The sequence below is a fragment of the Ctenopharyngodon idella genome, chromosome 3 (assembly GCF_019924925.1).
Source record: "Ctenopharyngodon idella isolate HZGC_01 chromosome 3, HZGC01, whole genome shotgun sequence".
NCBI classification, from domain to species: domain Eukaryota; kingdom Metazoa; phylum Chordata; class Actinopteri; order Cypriniformes; family Xenocyprididae; genus Ctenopharyngodon; species Ctenopharyngodon idella.
Window position 1 is genome coordinate 36962852 of NC_067222.1, and position 20894 is coordinate 36983745.

The window sequence follows — 20894 nt, forward strand, 5'->3', positions numbered from 1 at the left end:
CAAACAAGACTTCTGATTCAAACAAGATTACATGAGAAAAGCTTTATTTAAAAGTACAAAACAAACACTGCAGACTTTGTACAGGAATAATTTACCACCTCAAATTTAGCCAGAATGGAGGAAAAAAAAAAAAAACTGAATGATTTCATTTGTACATGAGGGTAGTTCATTGAAAAGAAAACAATTGAATGTAAATAAAATAATTTAGATGATGAAAATAAAAAAACAAACAAAATAAATATCAAAGATCAATGTGATACAAGCAGATTAATGATGAGAATCATGAATATGATTAATCTAAGCCTAGTTTTTGCTGCCTTTCATGGTGTCCGTATTTACAATCGCTATTTTATATATAGCACAATAATTACGCCCACAAGACCGATCAAACAGGCAAATCTGTTCAACGTGGTTGCACATGGAAATAAGATTTTACAAAACAACCACACCCATTCATACAGTACTTAAATGATGACAAGCTCAATGTTAAAGGCACTATTGTAACTACAAATAACATGACTACTTCCCCTAATACCTTACAGTTTCATCTTAACATTGACAAATATAAAGTAATAATTTGGAGCAGCATACTTTATATGTCATGGAGTTTCTCTAAGATTCTTATAGGCAAGTGTGTGTTTAAAAAGCACTGGTTAAAATTCCTATGTGCGTTCATGGTAAATAGCTTTTAAGGACTGACTGAGCACATATTATATACTTTGAAAAATAGATATATATTCATATGTAAAATATAGAATAATTTATCCTATTCAGCCCAAAAGGCCACATACAGCATACATAGAATAATAATTAAAAAAAGTACCCACTTAGTTTAAAGACCATCTTCACCATCTAACCGTGTTAGGAGGAACGTTTACTGCACTGAACTGCTGCAGAATAGGGAAATGTCTACAGGCCTCGGTCACAAGATGACCTGTAATGCCTCTGATTTTGTTTTTAATCTAATTAAATCTACACAAATACAACTAACTGGCCAAAAAACACTGGCATCCCTGTAAAATTACAGGTTAGTTTTGTGACAGCATGTTCTTTTCTTATTAGTCTGAATTAGGGCATTACGATCTGGTTCCTGGAGGGTGTAGTTTTGTTCAAATCACAATATAAATTCAAAGAAAAAATGAAGTGTATTTTAAAGAAACACACAGATGAGTTATGGCTTTGGTGGCAGCTGAAATGAATACAAAGCGAAACAGCAATGCCTCAATAGTCCAAGAAATGAAAGAGAAGATCTTGGTGTCATCAGCATTCGATCACAGCATTTTGAAACAAAGAAATACAGATCACCACCAGATGTCAGTGTAAAGCACAGAAAAAGCTGTTTTGTCAAGTTCTCTTTACAAAAAAAAAAAAAAAAAAAAAAAAAAAAAGCATGTCACTGTATAGTCTAATTCAATAAAGAAGAAGAAGTGACATGTAGCACTTCCTATCAAGGGAACTGAATTCTGATAAATTCTAATATTATGTAATGCATTAGGTATCTTAGATGGAAAATCAGTTGGCCACAAGATAACAAATGGGAAATTTCTGGGCTTTTTTCCACCCACTAAACGGATTTGTGGCCTAAAGGGAAAGTAGAGACAGCAATTTAAAAAAAACCCAAATGTCCAAAAAAAGAGGATCTACCAACCAGAGCTGTGGTCACATTTAAAAGAACTGCACAGGACACTTTCAGAAACAGGTCTTGACATAGATTGAAATGCTGACCGTAGGTTTAACTTTTCAAATCACCAAAAACAAAGCCAAATAATTGATGAATACTGAAATTACATGCTCCTAAAATCTGCACTATTAAAATAAATATATAGCATCAATTCACCATAAAAACTAATAGTGTGTTGAGTTTATGCACTGACATTATGTACATAAACTGAGAGCAGGAGTTTAAGGCAAACGCTTGGCTTTTGGCAAGACAAATGTTGGACGTCTGAACTGAAATCAGTTAAATAAACCACTGAAATGTAAGACAATTGCAACAAATCACACCAGTCTAAAGGTATTTCATGTCCTGGATACATATGAGACAATGGGAAACATCAGATTTAGATCATGTTTGGGAATAAAGAGACATATAAAACACTTGTGGAGATATAAAAATGCTAAGAGCACAACAGTAGCCCAGAGAGCTGGAGCTATTGCTTCCCAGCAGCACAACACACACCTAATGCTTCCTGCAGTGGTGGAAGGGCTCACAAGAACAGTCATAGCCACTCAGGTAAGAGACAATCCTGATTTCAGCCATCTTAATTTTATGACAGGTCAGTTTTACTGAATATGAATGCGAAGTTATTAGGCTTGTTCGACTTGAAGCAGCGCTGCACAGACCGCTCGGTGTATGACATCAAAGTACCGCGGCTCTGTTTGCTTTTGAATCGCCGATCGATCGGTCTTGAAGCGCTGCTTCAAGTCGAAACAGCCCTAATGTCTTTTGAACTGGTTTAAGGACACCAGGATTCTCCTTACCCAAGAGTCTGTGTCGAAATATATCAAATATTTGCATTTTATATACATTTTATCAGGGTTACCAACACCGGCAGTGGCACCTTTCGTGACTTAGCAGTAGGAATGCTTTCTGAGGGACGGAATTTTATATACAAAGTTGGGAGATTCAGTTTCACTTTATTTGTTAAGCTTAAGGCTGTTAACTCAGTTCTGTAATATACAGGTTATTGTTAAACTTTTTTGTTTGCAAGACAGCTCCTGTTATCACTATATCCAATATGGATTACCTACCATTTAATGGTGTCGTATAGAGACAGGTCAGGAAAAACGGTGTATATCTTTGAGATAACTGACAACACAGATGTGCCGGATAGTCAACATTATACTAACTAACCTCTCATAAAACAAATATAATAAAAAAAAAATAATAAAAAAAAAACATGAAGTGCCCTTTTCTAGAAACTCAGTTAATCTGTAATTTCAGTCTTGAATATTTACATATGTCAGTCTGCTTTGCTTTGTGCTTCATTGTATTAGACTGTAATTTAACAGTAAAAATAAGTGCCGTTTTCCCCATTTGGGATTTGTATGTTTAAACTGCTGACTAAGAAAGGATTGGCTCATTTCCAATTGGATAATTTTCTCTGTTTATCAGTAATAATGTAACGCTTCAGGATAAGAATTTGCCCTTGGTGTTGATAACATCATTCTCAACTTTGGACTGTGCTGATCACACCTGATTTTTGACCAGGATCACAAGTGCTGGTCTTTCACAATGACTGATATCATTTTATAGTGATGTATTATGAGATTTCTCAAAAAAAAAAAAAAAAAAATTATATATATATATATATATATATATATCTCTCTCATTTAAATGTGTTTTTTTAATGGTCTTGAAAGACATCTCTTACGTTCATCAAGAATGCATTTATTTGATGAAAAATACAGTAAAAACTGTAATGTTGTGAAATGTTCTTACAATGTTTTCTATTTGAATACATTTTAAAATGTAATTTATTCCTGTGATGTCAAAGCTGAATTTTCAGCATCATTACTCCAGTCTTCAGTGTCACATGATCCTTCAGAAATCATTCTGATATGCTGATTTGATGCTTAAGAAATTATTTCTTATTATTATCATCAATGCTGGAAAAGTTGTGCTGCTTAATATTTTTTGTGGAAATTGTGATAAATTTTTTTTCAGGATCCAGAATATAAAGTTCAAAAGAACAGCATTTATTTGAAACAGAAATATTTTGTAACATTACGGATGACTTTACTGTTACTTTTCATCAGTTGAATGCATTCTTGCTGAATAAAAGTATTAATTTCTTAAAAGAAAAAAAAATAGATATATCTAATATACTTATATTAGTTTCTGATGCATATGCAGTATGCCACAGGCATCAGTGCTGCCATGGCAGGTTAAATCAAGTACTATCTCACACTTTAATAACAAGTGCTCATCTCTGCTAAATCTCAGCCTGTGTTGAAGTGGAAAGAACGGTCAGTGTGCCCTGCCGGTGCCGGAGTTTATAGCACAGTGCACAGACAAAATAGATGTGTTTTTGTATGTATGTGTGTTTTGAGAGAGAAATGAAAATAGATGCAGCCTGTTGTAGTCACGCAGATTAAGGCCTCCACCCTCCCCTCAGTCTGACCACTGAGCATCCTCTCAGTGTGGGTCGAGCGGTGGCCCGCGGGCCAGTCTAGGTTCAGAGCCGGATTGGAACAGAAGAAGCTGGGCAGGCACTGTCAATCAGCACTACGAGGGTGCCGAGAAGGGGGCGGAGCTGGGGCTGTGATTGGCAGACTTGACAATTGTGATGACACTGGTGGTGGCCACCTTACCGGTAGGCCCACGGGTGACAGTCCGGGCAAAGCACTGCAGGGCCTCGTACTTAGCACGAAGCGCGTCCAGCTCCAGTCGCATACTGGCGTTTTCACGAGCCAGCTTGTCCACTTCTTGTTGCAGCTCTGTTTTTTGCCGTTCGAGCTCCTCCTTCTGTGTGACGCGTTTGATGCGGCAGCTGGCAGCATAGCCGCGGTTCTTTAGCGTGCGTCGCCGCTGCTTCAGCCGGACCACGTCTTCCTTGGTCAACCCGCGCAGGTGCTGGTTGAGCTCCCGCACCGACATGGCCACCAGCTCGTCGTCACTGAGCGCCGGGGCATTCTCACCCGCCTCCTTCTTTACCTGAGCCACAGAACAGAGAGTTGCTGTCAGTTTTCACCTTGCAAGTGTCAATAGATGGGGAAAAAAGTACTCAGTAAATATATTACCATTCAAAAGTTTGGGCAATGTAAGATTTTTTTTTCTTTTAATTAAGAAATTCACATTTTTATTCAACAAGGATGCATTAAATTGATCATAAGTGACAATAAAAGCATTTATAATGGCACAAAAGATTTATAATTCAAATAAATACTGTTCTTTTGAACTTTATATTCGTCAAGGAATCTTAAAAACAAACTTAACATATTAAGCAGCACAACTGTTTTCAACATTGATATAATAATAATGTTTCTTGAGCATCAATTCATCATATCAGAATGATTTCTGAAGGATCATGTGACACTAAAGACTGGAGTAATGATGCTGAAAATTCAGCTTTGATCACAGGAATAAATTATACTTTAAAGTATATTCAAATAGAAAATGGATATTTTAAATTATAATAATATTTCACAATCGTCCTGTTTTACTGTATTTTTGATCAAATAAATGCAGCCTTTGTGAGCATAAGAGACTTCTTTCAATAACATTAAAAAATCTTTTAGACGGTAGTTTACAAAATCTCCCACTTATAACCAATCAACACTATACACAAACAATAAAAATATATTATATACATAATTAAAAATATAACAAATATTATGCAAATATTCTACATCATTCAGTAATTTTTCCCCCCAATTATTCTGTTAAACTTTAAAGTTGACTAGAAATTAATAAGATTATTGAAGTGACTACTGAAAAAAAAAAATGTGGTGTGACAGATGTGCAATACATGAGGGCATCCATATAAGGGTGATGAGAAAAAAAATGTATCTTACATCTTAAAGGTTTTGATAATAACCATCCAGATAGTGATTGTTTAAATAATATCCTATAGAGATATAATCACATAAAACCTATGAACCATAGGGGAATGTTCTTACCTTTAAAGCTTTGCCCGCTTTAAAATGAGTCGTCATGCCCTGCATACAAGCAGCTAATCAGAACTCCTCAAAAATCTAAAAGAAAACGACAAAAAATGAATTAACAAATATAATGAATAAAAGGTTGAACATTATTTTTTTGTGATTGCACTTTTCAGTCATAGAGCACTTGTATCATCATGTTGCCTACATTGCAATAAAACTGCTGAGTTAAATGAAGTTACCTAGAGCGAGCAGCAGAGGTCAGTAGAAGTCTGTACAATATCATTCAGACAAGGGTTACCCTGTTTAACTTGCTGATCTCGCGTTCTCACGATGTAGCTCACTAGACCGTTGCAAGAGTGCAATAATAGAAGCAGGTCAGCTCTCAGCATGAGGCTTTGTCTGATCTCTCTGCTTAGCAGTTCATGCAAGACTATTTTGGCCACTGCGCTATTTTTAAAAAAAGGCCACTCTGCGCGTTCGAGCTCGCGGCCTCGAGACCGCCGCCACAGCCAAATTAGAAAACAACCCGCGTGAGACACGCGCTCCTCGGGTTCCATTTCAGGAGCGTCAGAATGCGTGAACTCTGTACAAGACTGCTGCCATGGAGACACCCGGTAAATGGGTGTGGGAGTGTATGTCACGTGACCAGAAAAATGGTAAACAAGCTTCATTCATAAGCTCGACGCACAGGAGGACCACTAAAAAAATTTAAAAAAAACTAGCAAAAACTCAAGTAGACCTCTTTTAAACAATGGAGGATATAAATAAACCAAAATAATACGTATGAATTAAAAGAAAATGTTACTAAAGCGTTAAAATGTAGACTCTGATGCTTTGATCTAATTATCTATCCGTCTGTCTGTCTTTCCATCGAATAATTATGATATAAAAAGTGGTATAGACCACGCATGGAAACTTTTTTTAATGTAATGTTGAGTTTTAATTAAGTCAAGTCAGTCCTTTGCTGTTCAGTAAATGGAACATTCCAGGAGGCTGTCAGTCACATGGGAATAGTTTCCCTTATACAGTCACTGTTATATTTGTGCTTTTAGACAATGTACTTCATCAGGTTTAGAACTGTGGCTGAAAGACTGGATCCTGTTACACTAGGCTTTCCTTGCCCGTTTCATGTCCTTATTTAACTGTGCTTGTTATATTTAGCACAGCATGCTGACACAAAACTCCAGTTGCCAGTGACACAATTCTGAGTGGAAATATTATAAGCAAATCATTAAGAAGTAGAATCCTAAAGCTACACTTTCTCCTGCAACACTTTGAATGATTATTCCTTTGGGCTGTTGCTCTATTATTCCAGGATGAGACGTGCATTCCATTCAAAATGCATTTCTTTGGAGCACAGATAGCCCATGTTCCAACTTTCACATTTTTATTTCTCCGGTCCAGTCATCTGGCCTTCAACCCTCTGCATACCTCAACCATTTTAAGTGATCATTTTGGCTTTGGGAGAATTTTTTTTAGTAATAGTTACATTAAGTATTGTTTGACCAGTGAGCAGATTCACTGCCTTTGGCATGTTTGTTAAATTCTGAGTCATTCCTTTGATTTGGTCTTAGTAAACCATGCCGGACGTGCATCAGTTGCTGGTTTAAATGTTTCAGTTATGACGGGACAAAAGAGTATAGATTGGGTATGAACTGAGTTGAAACCAAATACCACCATGAAAAAAAAAAAAAAAAAAAATCACTTAAGGCTTGATTCATACCATCTGGCCCTTGATGTGGGGGGCTACATTAAGGGCCCCTCAACTCATTTTGCTTCGATCAAACTGGCAACAAGAAAACTATGCAATATTACGTTATATTTAAAATATATAAAATATACAAAGAAGATAATAAATTAAAGTAATAAATTAAATAAAATATTTTAAAATTAATTCAAATAAATTAAATAATTCAATTTTCAAATAAATTGAATCATAATTGAATATCAAATCCACACTGTTCCCGTAAACATCTAAAAATGTGCGACAAACAACCTAAGGTCAGCTCTGACAAGAAGAGCTTTCCTAGACAGCAAGTTGGCTCAGCATGGTTGATTTTAAAATGGCTGTGACAGGGGGGGCCCTGCCTTGCTTTCCAACGAGGACCATGGAATCACATTTAAAAAAAAAAAAAAAACGCTTCCCTCTCTATTCATGGGGCCTCCAGCCTTTCAGGTCTTTCTCACACACACACACACACTTCCTTGAAATTCCTTCAGCACATGGTCCCCCTTTCCATTTGTGCTGAGAACTGGGGTGAACTGACAGGGGGCCCCTCTTTCCTGCTCAGCCCTCACAGAGAGGAAAAGCCCTAATGTCCCAAGGCCAGAGCCGGGTTTTCATAGTTTCCTGGACATAAATTGCAGGACCTTTGATGCTGAACATTTGATAGTCCATCTGAACACTGGTCTTCTTATCATAGATTCTGAAGCCAGGGGGAAAAAAATGAATCCACGTTACAGCACAAGGCCCTGTGAAGGAAGCCACAAAAAGTGTGTGAAGTGTAGATAACCGAGTCACTTTTCTCACACATTGACATTGAGAAAAGCAAAGGGGCCCCACTTTCCATTCAGAGAACCGCATGCTTGATACTATGCATAATGATCTTACTACATGACTACAATCATCTAAATATAACCAGATTCACTTTGTTATATTTAGTGTTACTTGCTACAGTGTGCTCACAGCAACAACACTCAAATAATAAATTGAAATGTCATATAAATGCATGCGTTTAATTTATAAATTTGTACAATTGTTGAGTTGTGTACTGTCAACTCAGTGAATATCCATCCATCCTGTGACCCTATTTTATATTAGATAAAATCTAATAGTCTACCGTTTAAACATTCAGCATACCGACAGTGTACTACCACACTAATTCACTCCTAAACCCAGTGTATTTCATAATAAAATAAAAATGTATGCTTTCAATTATAAATGTATATAATCGCAATTCGCAGTACATTTAATATATAATCCAGATCACTGATTCTTGAGATAAGGGATAAAACATGTCCTACAAACAAAAGCCCTCTTTATGTTAAAAATAAAATAAATTTATCAAAATAAAGGTACATCTAAAGCAAATCTGGATACTCCAGATTCATTCATTGCTTTTATTTTTAAATAATTTTGTTAGTATTATTTCAAATAAATGCTCTATACATGGAAAATACATGTAATTTAACCTTAAAAATGCAACAAATTTATATATATATATATATATATATATACATACATATACACACACATTTAAATTGAATCTGCAGAATCTGTAATATATCAAACAATACAGTCAGAGTTGTGTCCTCACTTTGCTTCTTTGTTTTTTTATAATTCTGAATAAATCAGGCAATGTCATGGTAATCTTTAACTCTGAGGACCCCTTTTCTTTTTCCTGCTCATTGTGGATCTCACAGTAGGACACATAGTCCTGAAAGTTATATATTTTTTTATATTTTATACACACAATGTTGAAGTTTTTGCAGTCACAGCTTTGACATGTCAACTCTGTCATCCTGGTGTAATAGTTTCTGTAAATAGTTGTGGGATAAATAGTTGTGGCATTTTTGATGTTTATTAAGGCAGCTACAACTGAGGGAAAAAACAGAATTGCTCCACTGTACAACACGTGGTTAAAGTGGAAAAATATTCAGTTTTGTCAACTCCGTCAAGTTTTATGTCTGATGGAGTTGACCTGTAAGATGATGGAGTTGACAAGTGCTCACAAAACACTTTATATAGTGATTTTTTTTTAATTTTTTTTTTTTGCATATGGGGAATTATTCTAATATTGTTTCATGGTTTTATTTACACATATATATTATATTTGTTTTACAATATTTAAATATTCAGCACTCACTGCCAAAACATGAGCTTCCATAATAGTGCTACTGTACAAAATACTTTAAAACAAATAAATCAATGAGGAAGTGTTAAACACACTATCAGAAAAACAAAAATTGTACCTTTTATATTAGCACCTTTGAGCACTATGTACCCTTAAGGTATTATGAACTTTTTTAGGGGTAAATAAGATAAAACGATCTCCTTTTGTGGGTACCATCCTCAATTTTTGCAATTTGCACATTTTTGTTTTGACATTGTTCTAAAATTATTGCTCTAAAACATGTCTATTCATGTCATGTTTGACTAAATTGACTAATAATTACTTGTTAGAGCAAGTTTACTTTATTTCTGCAAACATCAAGATTCTTGTGTTGTGGTAAAGCTACGATTACCTCATCAGACGGATGTAAGGGACAAAACTGGAAGCACCAACATCCACATCCTTTAGTGAGTCAAAATAAGAATCAACAATAACAATACTGTGCAAAAACCTGCAGAACTCTCTGACAGAGACCGATTAATGTGGTAGAGTTGCCTTATTATTTCACGTCAACCACTTAAAGGTTTATCAAATTAATACGGCTTGGCTTACACATCAACACGCCTGATTTTAATTGCTGTATGTAATATGCAAGCACAAACAGAACTGAAACTATTCAGTAATCACAAGGTGAAGCTGTTCAGACATGTCACAGGCATCATGTGGATGTTGGTCACGGTATTAAGCCCGTCAACAAACTTTGTTGAACTTTAAGGGTCAGCTTCCATTATACATAATGTTAACTCATGATTTAACATTAGTGTTAACTCAAATCTCAGTTACAATGGAAAAGATTGCCTGCATCAAGGTGCTCCGCCAAATATCGCAATCATTTTCCACGAATTGCAAACCATGATGTTACTACAACGGGCCTCGGCGTCACATAACTTGCGTTTCAAGTAATTACTTACATGACATCTGATCCCAATAAACCAAACAAGGCGAATTATTACTGACTAAACCTCTGGCCCGCACAGACGATATCTGCTAAAGTATTGCATGCATTGGCTGTTACAGAGATGACGTACTTTCTAGGCTCCCTGAGCAATATGGCTGGGTAACCGCATATTTGAGTCTTGAGATTGTGAACTTTCTCAGAAACAACCCACAAAGGACCTCCCCTCTCATGGAATTTGACGCCAGTGTTGCCATGTTAACACATGTGAGAATGTGAGATTCTCTTGTTTTGACCACTTATGAAAGGTAGAGAATTGAGACAAAGCCTTGGGCTAAGCCAAACACCACTTCAAAGCCATGTGTGCTTGTGTTCCCATGATAAATGGAGGCCTGGCTTGTTCTTGCTGTTTGTTTTTCCTTTTTTGCTCCACTAGTTAAGCAGCGAATGGCCAGCTGCTACGTTCCTGCGCGAGTGAGCCGGAGAAGGCTTTGCTCCGAGTCTCTGTTTTTTGCAGGGAGGTGGAGAGCTCTGTCTCTTTTGGTCCCGGCCCACTCTTTTCCACAGCGCAGCGGCGCGTTCGCAGGGATATTATGTAAAGGAAATGGAGAGCATAGCAGAGCCGTTAGTCATGCTGTTTACTGGTAAGAGCTAGGACGATCGGCAGGGAATCACACCCTCCCGAACTGACGTTTCCTGGAAAATCCTGTTGTTTCGCAGGGGCGGAAGGAAAAGTACGTGGAACCTTGGGAACGGCTGGCGGGACCGCCGGAACTTTCTGCGGATTAGGAGGAGAGGTAGCGAGCGCAAAGCTCCTTTCCAACTGGGGACACAGGGAATCAAAGGAATGTCAAGTATGTGCTAACCAAAGACAAACCCGCCCAGTACGTACAACAGAGAAGCCAGTGCAACGTGGTTAATAAGTAAAGAACAACAAGCACAATTTTTCACAAGAAAATCATGACATAACCAAATTTGTAACAACACTCTTCCGAAACATGTATATAATGTTACATCAGTTCTCCACCCTCATTTGATTAAACAACTATATGCTTCACTATTGGTCTTCAGCAATCAGGACAGGCTTGGGGATTGCACAACGTGGCATCAACACATCATAGGCATATAAACAACCAGTTACTCAAGCTCTTGAGAAATAAGTACCAGACAGCTATCCCACAGACCTGACCACAGTGTGGTGAGGTCAGTCCTGTCCGAACCAGAAACTGGTAAAGGGCACCAAGAAAAGGGCAGGGTGCTTCTTTGTGGTCCAGACACCCCCATAGGCCAATAAAGTCTGATTCTGTAATACATAAATCAATAGCATGACCCTAATTTTTCTTTTCTTTTGTTCTAATTTAGATAATTGTGTCCAAAAAAAAAAAAAATTCAGGATGCCTGATGATATAATGAGGAAAAAGGCCTTATTGAAAGGGGGAAATTACTGAAAAGAAAATCTTAAGTCAGTTGGTATGATCTTTTTTTATTATTTCTAAAAAATTAATATTATATATATATATATATATATATATATATATATATATATATATATATTTATATATATAATATTTGAGAAAGTGTTGTCAGTCATATGAGTCATGTGGTGGGACCAATATGCAGAAACATGCAGCGAAAACAAAATAGAAATAGGAAATGATATGACAGAAAGTACCACTCATGACTCAATCTCATGGTCAACAATTTATTAAAATGTCAGATATTTGACCTTTTTACCACATGGCAAGATTAGTTCAAGTCGTAAAATGTAATGTGGTACAAACACCCCCAAAACTTGATATTAATAAATGAAAGGGGTCATGACATATCCAATTTTCCTTGATCTTTTGGCATATAAGAGGTCTTTGTATCATTAATACATCCTGCAAGTTCCATAACATTTATACAATCAAGCTGTAAAAATACTTCAATTGAATCCGAGGTGGCATGTGACATCACAGAGCACAATCATTTGCATAAGACTACCTCTGGAGCAAGACAACAACACCTACTTTTACATCGTCGCATCGTTGGCCCAGCCCACTGGTGTTCATTCGATAAGCAGCGAGCGGATCTAATTTAGGTCTAGTTTTATGATAAGATTGTGATGATAACAAGATTGCGATGCCACGCAGATGTTGTGTTGTTCCTGACTATGGAAAAACATCATCTTTGCATAAAATAGATAATAGATTCAGTTTATTTTTACATTTCACTGTGGATTATTTGGTAATTCAGACGCAGGCTTCGCAAACAGACTTTCACGATATGGATTCGACAGCAACGCCACAAACATATAAGTGACAGTGTTCATTCTAATGCCGGATCTGTGATCAGTGATATCTGATTTGTAATTATTCAAGTTTAGGCAGATTTTCTTTGTCCCAAAATCGTTTAATACCGTTTATGCATCAGTAAATTAAGTCAGTAACTAAACGATCAACTTCACATTGTTTCTCTTAGTAGCATGAAAATAATTGTGATTGAATTACATACAGAAAGCAATCGAAGTATGCTCCCTTTACATTGGCTGATGCTGTCAATTACACAGCACGAGTTTATCTGGACACTTGCCAAAACTGCCGTTATAATGAATGACGCTGTTACACTGCACAACGAAGCTCTTAGGCTAATGTTACTGTATTTACATTATGTTTGCTGTTGGTTATGGTGAAAGCATTTTGTGAGAGTGCAGAAATTGAGATCCATGCATTCACGCCATCAACAGACCATCTGCTCTCATCACTGCAACCTTTCGTGTGATGGGAAAAGATCTAAATATAGCTAAGGCTATAATCAACACTTTTCAGGATTCGTTAATCTCAACAGCTGTAATCGTTAAAACGTAGTAAAAGTATCCAAGAGGGTTCCACATATTTCAAATGCAAAGATGTCAGCCAATCACAGCAGTAGTCTCACAGCAGACACGCCCCTTCAAACAGCGCGTTCAAGCCAGAGGGCTAAAATCAGGATAAAAAAAAATGCCTTTTATTTCTAGATTATGACATTTTATGATGTAAAAATCATACTACCATTATAAGTAAACCTCAGGAAACATTATAAAATAATAATTTAAAAAAATCCACTTCATGACCCCTTTAATAATATGATGTTTGTATAAAAAAAACTTTGGTAACTCTTTAGTTTAGGGTCCAATTCTCACTATTAACTAGTTGCTTATTAGCATGCATATTAGTAGGATATTGGCTGTTTATTACTTATAATTAAAGCACATATTAATGCCTTATTCTGCATGGCCATATTCTACATCCCTTAATCCTACCCAATACCTAAACTTGCCAACTGTCTTACTAACTATTAATAAGCACGCAGTAATTAAAAGTTTACTGAGGCAAAAGTCATAGTTAATAGTGAGAATTGGACCCTAATCTAAAGTGTGACTAAAACTTTTTAACTGTTTTTAAAATGATGATTAAATTGGGTACACTAATGTATTCTAGGTGTAAGAGGAATACATGACTACTTTTTATCTTTTATGGAGGCATTTTTGGAGTCATTAAACTTAAACGTTTGAAAAAAATGGTATTAAAGTCAAAACCATATGAAGCCAACATGACTACAAAGAGTACATGTCTAAGAACTTGTATTTAAACATTCTGGAAACAGCCAGCTCAAACACAGGCTCATTATTTAACTGCAATATTTCAGGTGACAGACAGCACAGTGACCTTGCATTTCTTGTAGAGACTCATAAGACATTGATTCATGATGAATGATGATAATGTCGCAGCCTAGGTCAAGACATGGCGCATAGAGAGAAAGCAACGGGTGTGCTTGACGTGAGAATTGGGTTTGGAGTTCCCCCGTGTTTCATTTTGAGTCATTAACTCACCAACTACCGCTGTCTCATTCACTTTCAAAAACCCACTGTCCTAACCACAAAGAGTACTGTAAGAGTTCCGGTTCTCCAAACACGCAGTCTAAACCACAGGATTTTTTTTTTTTTTTTTCATTTGCGATTCTGGTGTACGCTATCTTTAGAGGTGTGAGAGATTCGATACTACAACAATAATCCTAAACCATATGCAACTCAAACTTGACATCATGCGATTACTATAATAATGATTGCAAACTGTTTACTCATGAAGCATTGCTTAGTGACAGGACACGGGTGCCTGTGATCCCACGTGTGTGTCTCATGACAGTGCAGTGTGCGCAGTGCACTTCCCCTGGGTTTCTAAATGCAGCAAGCAGACAACGTACAAGATGTGGGAGGCCATCGCCACAGATACCTCAGCAACTCTGAGTCAGACGAGGTCACACAACCCCACATACAGTGAATAAGAAGTCATGACAAGGTTGCCCTCCTCCATGATTTTCCACATTCATCAAGATGGGACAAAAGTCATGAACGAACCCAATATTTGCTCTATTTTCAGCGCCATCTTTCGCAATACACTCCTAAACCAATGGAATATATGGAAACACAAACGTAATCTGACCCCAGCAACTGTTTCAGTGTAATGACAGGCACTCAATACAGTTCCCCCTCTCAAGACTCTTCCTGGGCGATGACCGCTGCTGAATTAGCAGCCTCAACAACTGATCTTCTGCTGACTCTGGAAAAACAAAGCCAAATTATCAGATCGGACCACAGCGGCCCCTCAAAGTTGGATGGTGGCCTTTTCATATTCTCCAGGGTGTGACATTAACACCCTCCATCAGCCAAATGCAGATACTTTTTATACACTGGTGGATATTTTTGCTCATCTACCAGTCGCTGTGGCGCATGACGTGAAGAATGTCTCTGAATGCTATATTGTAAAAAAAAAAAAAAAATGCACACATTCGATTTTATCTTGAGAGACAGATGAAAGACATGCTATCAACGTGCATGCCTGATTTGAGGTTCGCCATGCATGCTGAGCGAGTGCTTTTCATATACCACACATTAATTTTCATACCTTACAATGACAAGATTTTTCCTTACATGTAAACACGCTAAATGAACAATCTCAAGAGGTGCTCCAGTTACAGTACACTCTAAATCTATGGTGTGGTTGTTATATATATTGTAAAAAACCTTACAAACTCATAATCCTCCATATTGCCATTTGCCACATAAAAAATGTGCAACTCTAATTTATAGCTACTATAAGTATTTTATCAACATAGTACACATCATAGGGCCTATATAAAGCAAATCTCAACTGCTTGATTGTTTATATTGTAATCACATGAATCTATACTGTCGTCCAGCTCTAAACTGCTAAATGTAGACATCATGAAGCTCTACTTTGAAACAATCATGAAAAGCACTATATAAGCTCGCTTCACTTACATCAATGTAAAAGCAAAGTTCTCCAAACTGACATTGAGTAATTTTAAATATTTGTGGCTGTACAAAGTACTACACAAACCTAATGCAACACAACACCGTTGGGGTTAAAGGTGAATTGCAAAAACAGTGTGAATGTAAAGTTAACTAAGACCCTAACTAAATTGGAACAGTTTGAATACATTCTTGGTCCACTTAAAGGGGTTTGATATCAAATATATATAGTGAGTTATTTTATTTATTTATTCAATGATCCACTATAGCTGATGTGCAAAAAAGTTAATTTCCCACCCTGTGTGTCACGTTTCATACCAAATGTAGTCCAACACATACTCTGTATGACACGCATTCCTCTAATAACAAATAATGGACTTCCCTTTAATATTGTTTTATCACATTAAATTTATTCAGACCAGCTATTTTATCATCCAATGTGAAAATGAATCACATTATCCAGTTATGACTCACTTTTCCTGTGAGGGCGTTGCTCTAGAGCTAACCTGCCAGAATAGAGTGGACACAATCATTCCTAAACAATGTGTTCATAAATATTTCCAATCACCTACACATCACAAACACACACATATATAAATTCCATTTCATAAGTGAGAATATTCAATCACTAACTTATCATTATGCCTTATTAAATGACCTTTGGTAGACATGGGGAAGGTGGCTCATGCTGCTGTTTCACAGCCTATATTCAGTTTCATATTCGAGTTTTTGCACTGAGCGATGATAAAAGCCTCTAAAGAAAATATAAGGGCAAGTAAGCCTTTTACTGAAGGTACAATGCATTATTTTGCTTTAAAAAGTAATATTCACCACACTGTGCGCGTTCACGCCGCCGCGCACTGAGAATCTGACATAACGTCATCCTATTCTTGAATCCTCGTGTTGATTAAAGAGCGCGAGAAAACTATCTTTCCGCGCGTCTCAGATGCCTCGGGACCATCACAACAGTCGTACGATCGCTTGTCGCTACTTCCAATAGTGCTCGCCGCACAAATATGCCCTTTGTCCCAGAATTCCTAAATGCCCACCACGTGTTATTTCCTTAAGTCGTAATATGAATTCTTTTGAAACATTCCCGCTGTTAAAAGAGACAAAAAAAGTTGGAATAGTATCGCCAAACTGCTTTAAAAGTTACGAGACGCCGTTGTTTAGTTTGTCAAAGATGCACCGTGTACGACAGACTTACTTATTCCCTTTAAAATGTACGCTACGTAAGTAAAACAAACTTCCAGTATACGCAACATTAAAGATAGTCAGTGAGATTATAAAAGTAATAGTTTATATAAAAGCAAAGCAAACCCGAAAAAGCATCAGTAGGCTAAATTCCAAGTTGCAACCTTTAACACGTGTCCAGACATATTACATATTTGTTTTTATAATCAAATACTTCGCTATTACATAACTACTCATGTTTCATCTTCATAGTAAAAGTAATTCACTTTAGAATTTTAGAGAAGAAGAATATATTAAGCTGCGCATCGACTACATAAATATTACGGATAGGCTGAATTCTTATCCGTCATCGTGAGAACATCAGCAATTTCGAGAGGAATTTCAAAACATCTCCCAGAAAAGCTCGCACACTTTACCTTGTGAACGCGGAATCTCTGTCGGGGATGCGCAAAATCTCTGAGAAGTGTCCTGGAATCAACAGGTCGAGCCTTGTCTCGCGTCCTGCAACCGAAGCGAAATGTTTCTCTGAACTAAATTAACTACAAAACAACAACAATGTATCAACATTCCACTCTGTGCTTCCGCAAGCACTGACGTCACCGATTCCTCGTGACCGCCCCCTCCATTCATGAAAATAACTTTATGCTGACGTCAGTCAGGCGGGAAACCAGGGGAAGCCAGAAATAGACGCAGCTGAATACTTTTGAAAGGTATATTGTTTTAGTTGCTAGAAATTAGCGTTTAAGGCATAAATCATGTATACATAGAGATATTTCAGCTGTTTGGTGAAAGACACTGACAAAAGGTCGAATTTGTGAGTCAGTCTCCCAAAATATATCTGTGGTATGATGTGACTGGCTGCTATCAGAGCTCATACACCCATTTACTTCATTTTTGGTCCTTCTGCATCATAAATTTTGTACAATTGTACATATCAGTGAAGGGACTCGAAAGCGCCCTCTGTCTGTCGCAAAAGACTGTTTACAGTTGTTGAAATAAGCTTACGAAGCAGTTGCTAAACGCCGTCTGTGGTCACACCTCGTTTAGTTTCACATGGAAGGCAACTGCTGTGTCAAGTGACACTACGAGCTAATCACTCTAGATGCTTTGATTAACTATATTTATGTAGATTTCACAGCATTATTTTATCTGTAGGGTAAAGGCAATAACATAATATAATATAAAACGGATAGTTCCTTTCCTTGATTCTGATTGGTCAATAGCTGTGTTTTATTATCTCTACACTGGTTACCTATTAAGTTATGTATCATTTATAAAGTATTGCTACTGACCTATAAAGCCCTAAATGGTTTAGTTCCTGTGCAATCTTCTATCGACCTACAATCCATCACGCTCTTTAAGATCACAAAACTTTTGGTTGTACCTAGGATAGCTAAGTCCACTAAAGGAGGGAGAGCGTTTTCACATTTGGCTCCTAAACTCTGGAATAGCCTTCCTGATATTGGCTCAGACTCACTCACCCAGTTTAAATCTAGATTAAAGACGCATCTCTTTAGCCAAGCATTCACATAATGCATCTCATATCAGATCAAATGCACATGACTATCTTTGCTTAATGTTATGAACAGCAGCTACGCTAATTATTCTCCATGTGCTTTTCTGTTTGACTAGAGAGTACATCAGCTTCAGTTTGGATCCAGCCTCTTATGAAGACTTCAGATGATCAACACCTGTGAAGAGACGACCCCAACCTCTGCTAGGACTTCAGATGACACAAACTCTAGATCAATATGCACCATTCAAATATTGCTATATATCCTAATGATTTTTTAACACGTATTAATTACTTTAATGAGCTCATTGTTTCTATATCACATTAACACATTGTTTAAATTAATACATTGCTAGCTAACTGTGTGATTTGTGTATGTACATTTATGAAATTACATAATTTGGACAGTCACCTCTAACAACAGATTACTCTAAATTGTAATGTTGACATGCAATTCCTGTAAAGCTGCTTTGAAACGATATGTATCGTGAAAAGTGCTATACAAATGAATGTGAACTGAAAATGTGAATTGAACTATTCAAGATAAAACCAACACGGCTATGACCGCTCCACCCAACGGTTCTGTGTATCACTACACAACACCCTTAGCAACCACTCTTAGCAACGTAAACAGTATGTTCTCAATTGATATTGTTCATTGAAGATTACTGTATTATGTAGAAGAGTGTTGTGAGAAAGAGATTGAGTGAGCGAGTTTATTACCTGCATTCAGATTTAGCATTTTCCTTCAGGTCAGTCCTATGTTCATAATAAAAAATCTGTTTAAATGTCCGATGTATTATCTTGTCCTTTTAACATTTAAGGGGTTTTCCCATGACTGACAGCGCTAGTCAAAGCATTTGTCAGTTGTGTCTTGTTCCATGTTCACAACAATTCAGTCTTTTCAATGTAAAAGTCTTTGCTACTGACTGACACACTCATAAAGACAGTCTTTGCCGCCATCTAGTGGTGACAGGTTGCCCCGCCCTCGCGCCAGTAAACGTCATCAGAGAAGAGAAGAGATGTCACTGGAAGAGGGAGGGGAAGTTATTTTGATTAAAGATTACGAGGACACATGAATTTGTAAAAATAAAGGATAAAATGCAAAAAAAAAAAAAAAAAGGCAATTTTGATTTCATAGTTTTCTTTCATTGATTTCTGCATAATTATGTGGACCTATTTGTTCATAGCAGGTCTAGTCCTGCTTACAGCTCAGTCATTCTCTCAGTCTCTACCAGTGACTCAACACAAATACATTCACGGTCTGAGGAAGCATGTGGGTTTGATATCAGTGTGCTTCTGGCTTCTTGATTCTTTCATGCCCAGAATTCTGGGTGGTGTTTAATAAATTCTCTCTGATCCTGTTTTTACCAAATTTTACATGTATGGCGCCTGAAAATATGCTTTTTTCACATGAAATCTTTCAGACTTTGCTGAGACTGAGTGTACTAAAATCACTTTATTCTCACAACATAATTTCTAAAAAAAAAAAAAAAAACTTAAGCTTATCATGTTTAATTATTTTTTTATTTTATTTTATTATTTTTTATTTTTGGTCCCAACATGTCTTTTCAATTTCTTCTAAGCTCATAAAAGCTTATCATGTTTCATTATGTTTTATTTTAGTATAAGAAATTATTTCACTTTAAGAAATCTTTCAAATAAAGTAAATTATCTTAAAGATTGACCTAAGTTAGTGATCAATTAAAGTTTGATGAAAAATGTTCTCTGTGAGTGTAAATACTCATGGACAGGTGAAAAATATCACTTTACCAGAAACCCCACACCTGATCTTTGGACCATTCTTGTGGCAGCAAAGCATCTATACATACCTCAAAAGAGAAAAAGACAAATGTAGCTCAAATAACATAAAAGAAGTGATGGACTGCCATTCTGCTTTCCTGTGGGACTTGTGGGAAACCACCATGTGGAAGTGAAAAAAGAGAAGATTTTAAGTGGAAACACATCCTTCAGTTCTTAAGATCATGCCGGCTTAAGCCAAACATTAGACAGACCTGCTTGGGTCATCCAAAAATAAAAATATGTTTAAACTATGTTGTCTTTATATAAGAATGATAGTTTATTCATATTGTAAATTATTATGCTATAAAGAGCCCTGATATTTTCTTCAATTATAAGTACCTAAAATACTGTTGAAAAATACAGCAAGAAAGTTTTTATTTTTCCAGGTTTCCCCTGTGACACTGGATTTTTATTTGTGACTAGTGTGCCACTGACATCATAAAAATATGGTTAATATTAAAAACACTTTATATAACAAGTGGGCAGTTTGGTGTGGCTAATGGGTAAGTAATAAGTTTTGTATATTGACATAGCCAAAACATTACTAATTAGGGAAAATGCAGGGAAAATTCTTTTAAAAGTCCATTACAACTGAAATACTCAGCAAATCTTCTTTTGAGTAGTCTGGGTTTAGGGAAACACATATGGGATTTTGTTCCACTCGCTACATTTTAGAAGTGGCATGCATATTTCATATCT

General features: G+C 36.6%; 1 protein-coding gene across 2 annotated transcripts; it reads right to left on the reverse strand.

The window, feature by feature from the left end:
* Window positions 1-27: 27 nt before the first annotated feature.
* On the reverse strand, window positions 28-17494 carry mafk (v-maf avian musculoaponeurotic fibrosarcoma oncogene homolog K). Of its 2 annotated transcripts, XM_051886296.1 has the most exons (4): window positions 17296-17485; window positions 5847-8079; window positions 5623-5697; window positions 28-4657 (listed from the first exon to the last, which is right to left on the reverse strand). In XM_051886296.1, the coding sequence occupies exons 3-4, from the start codon at window positions 5665-5667 to the stop codon at window positions 4229-4231; spliced, it is 474 nt and encodes a 157-aa protein (XP_051742256.1). In that variant the 5' UTR covers window positions 5668-5697; window positions 5847-8079; window positions 17296-17485; the 3' UTR covers window positions 28-4228. The 2 variants fall into 2 exon arrangements, with proteins under 2 accessions (XP_051742256.1, XP_051742255.1); XM_051886295.1 differs by lacking the exon at window positions 5847-8079 and having other exon boundaries at window positions 17296-17494.
* Window positions 17495-20894: the final 3400 nt, after the last annotated feature.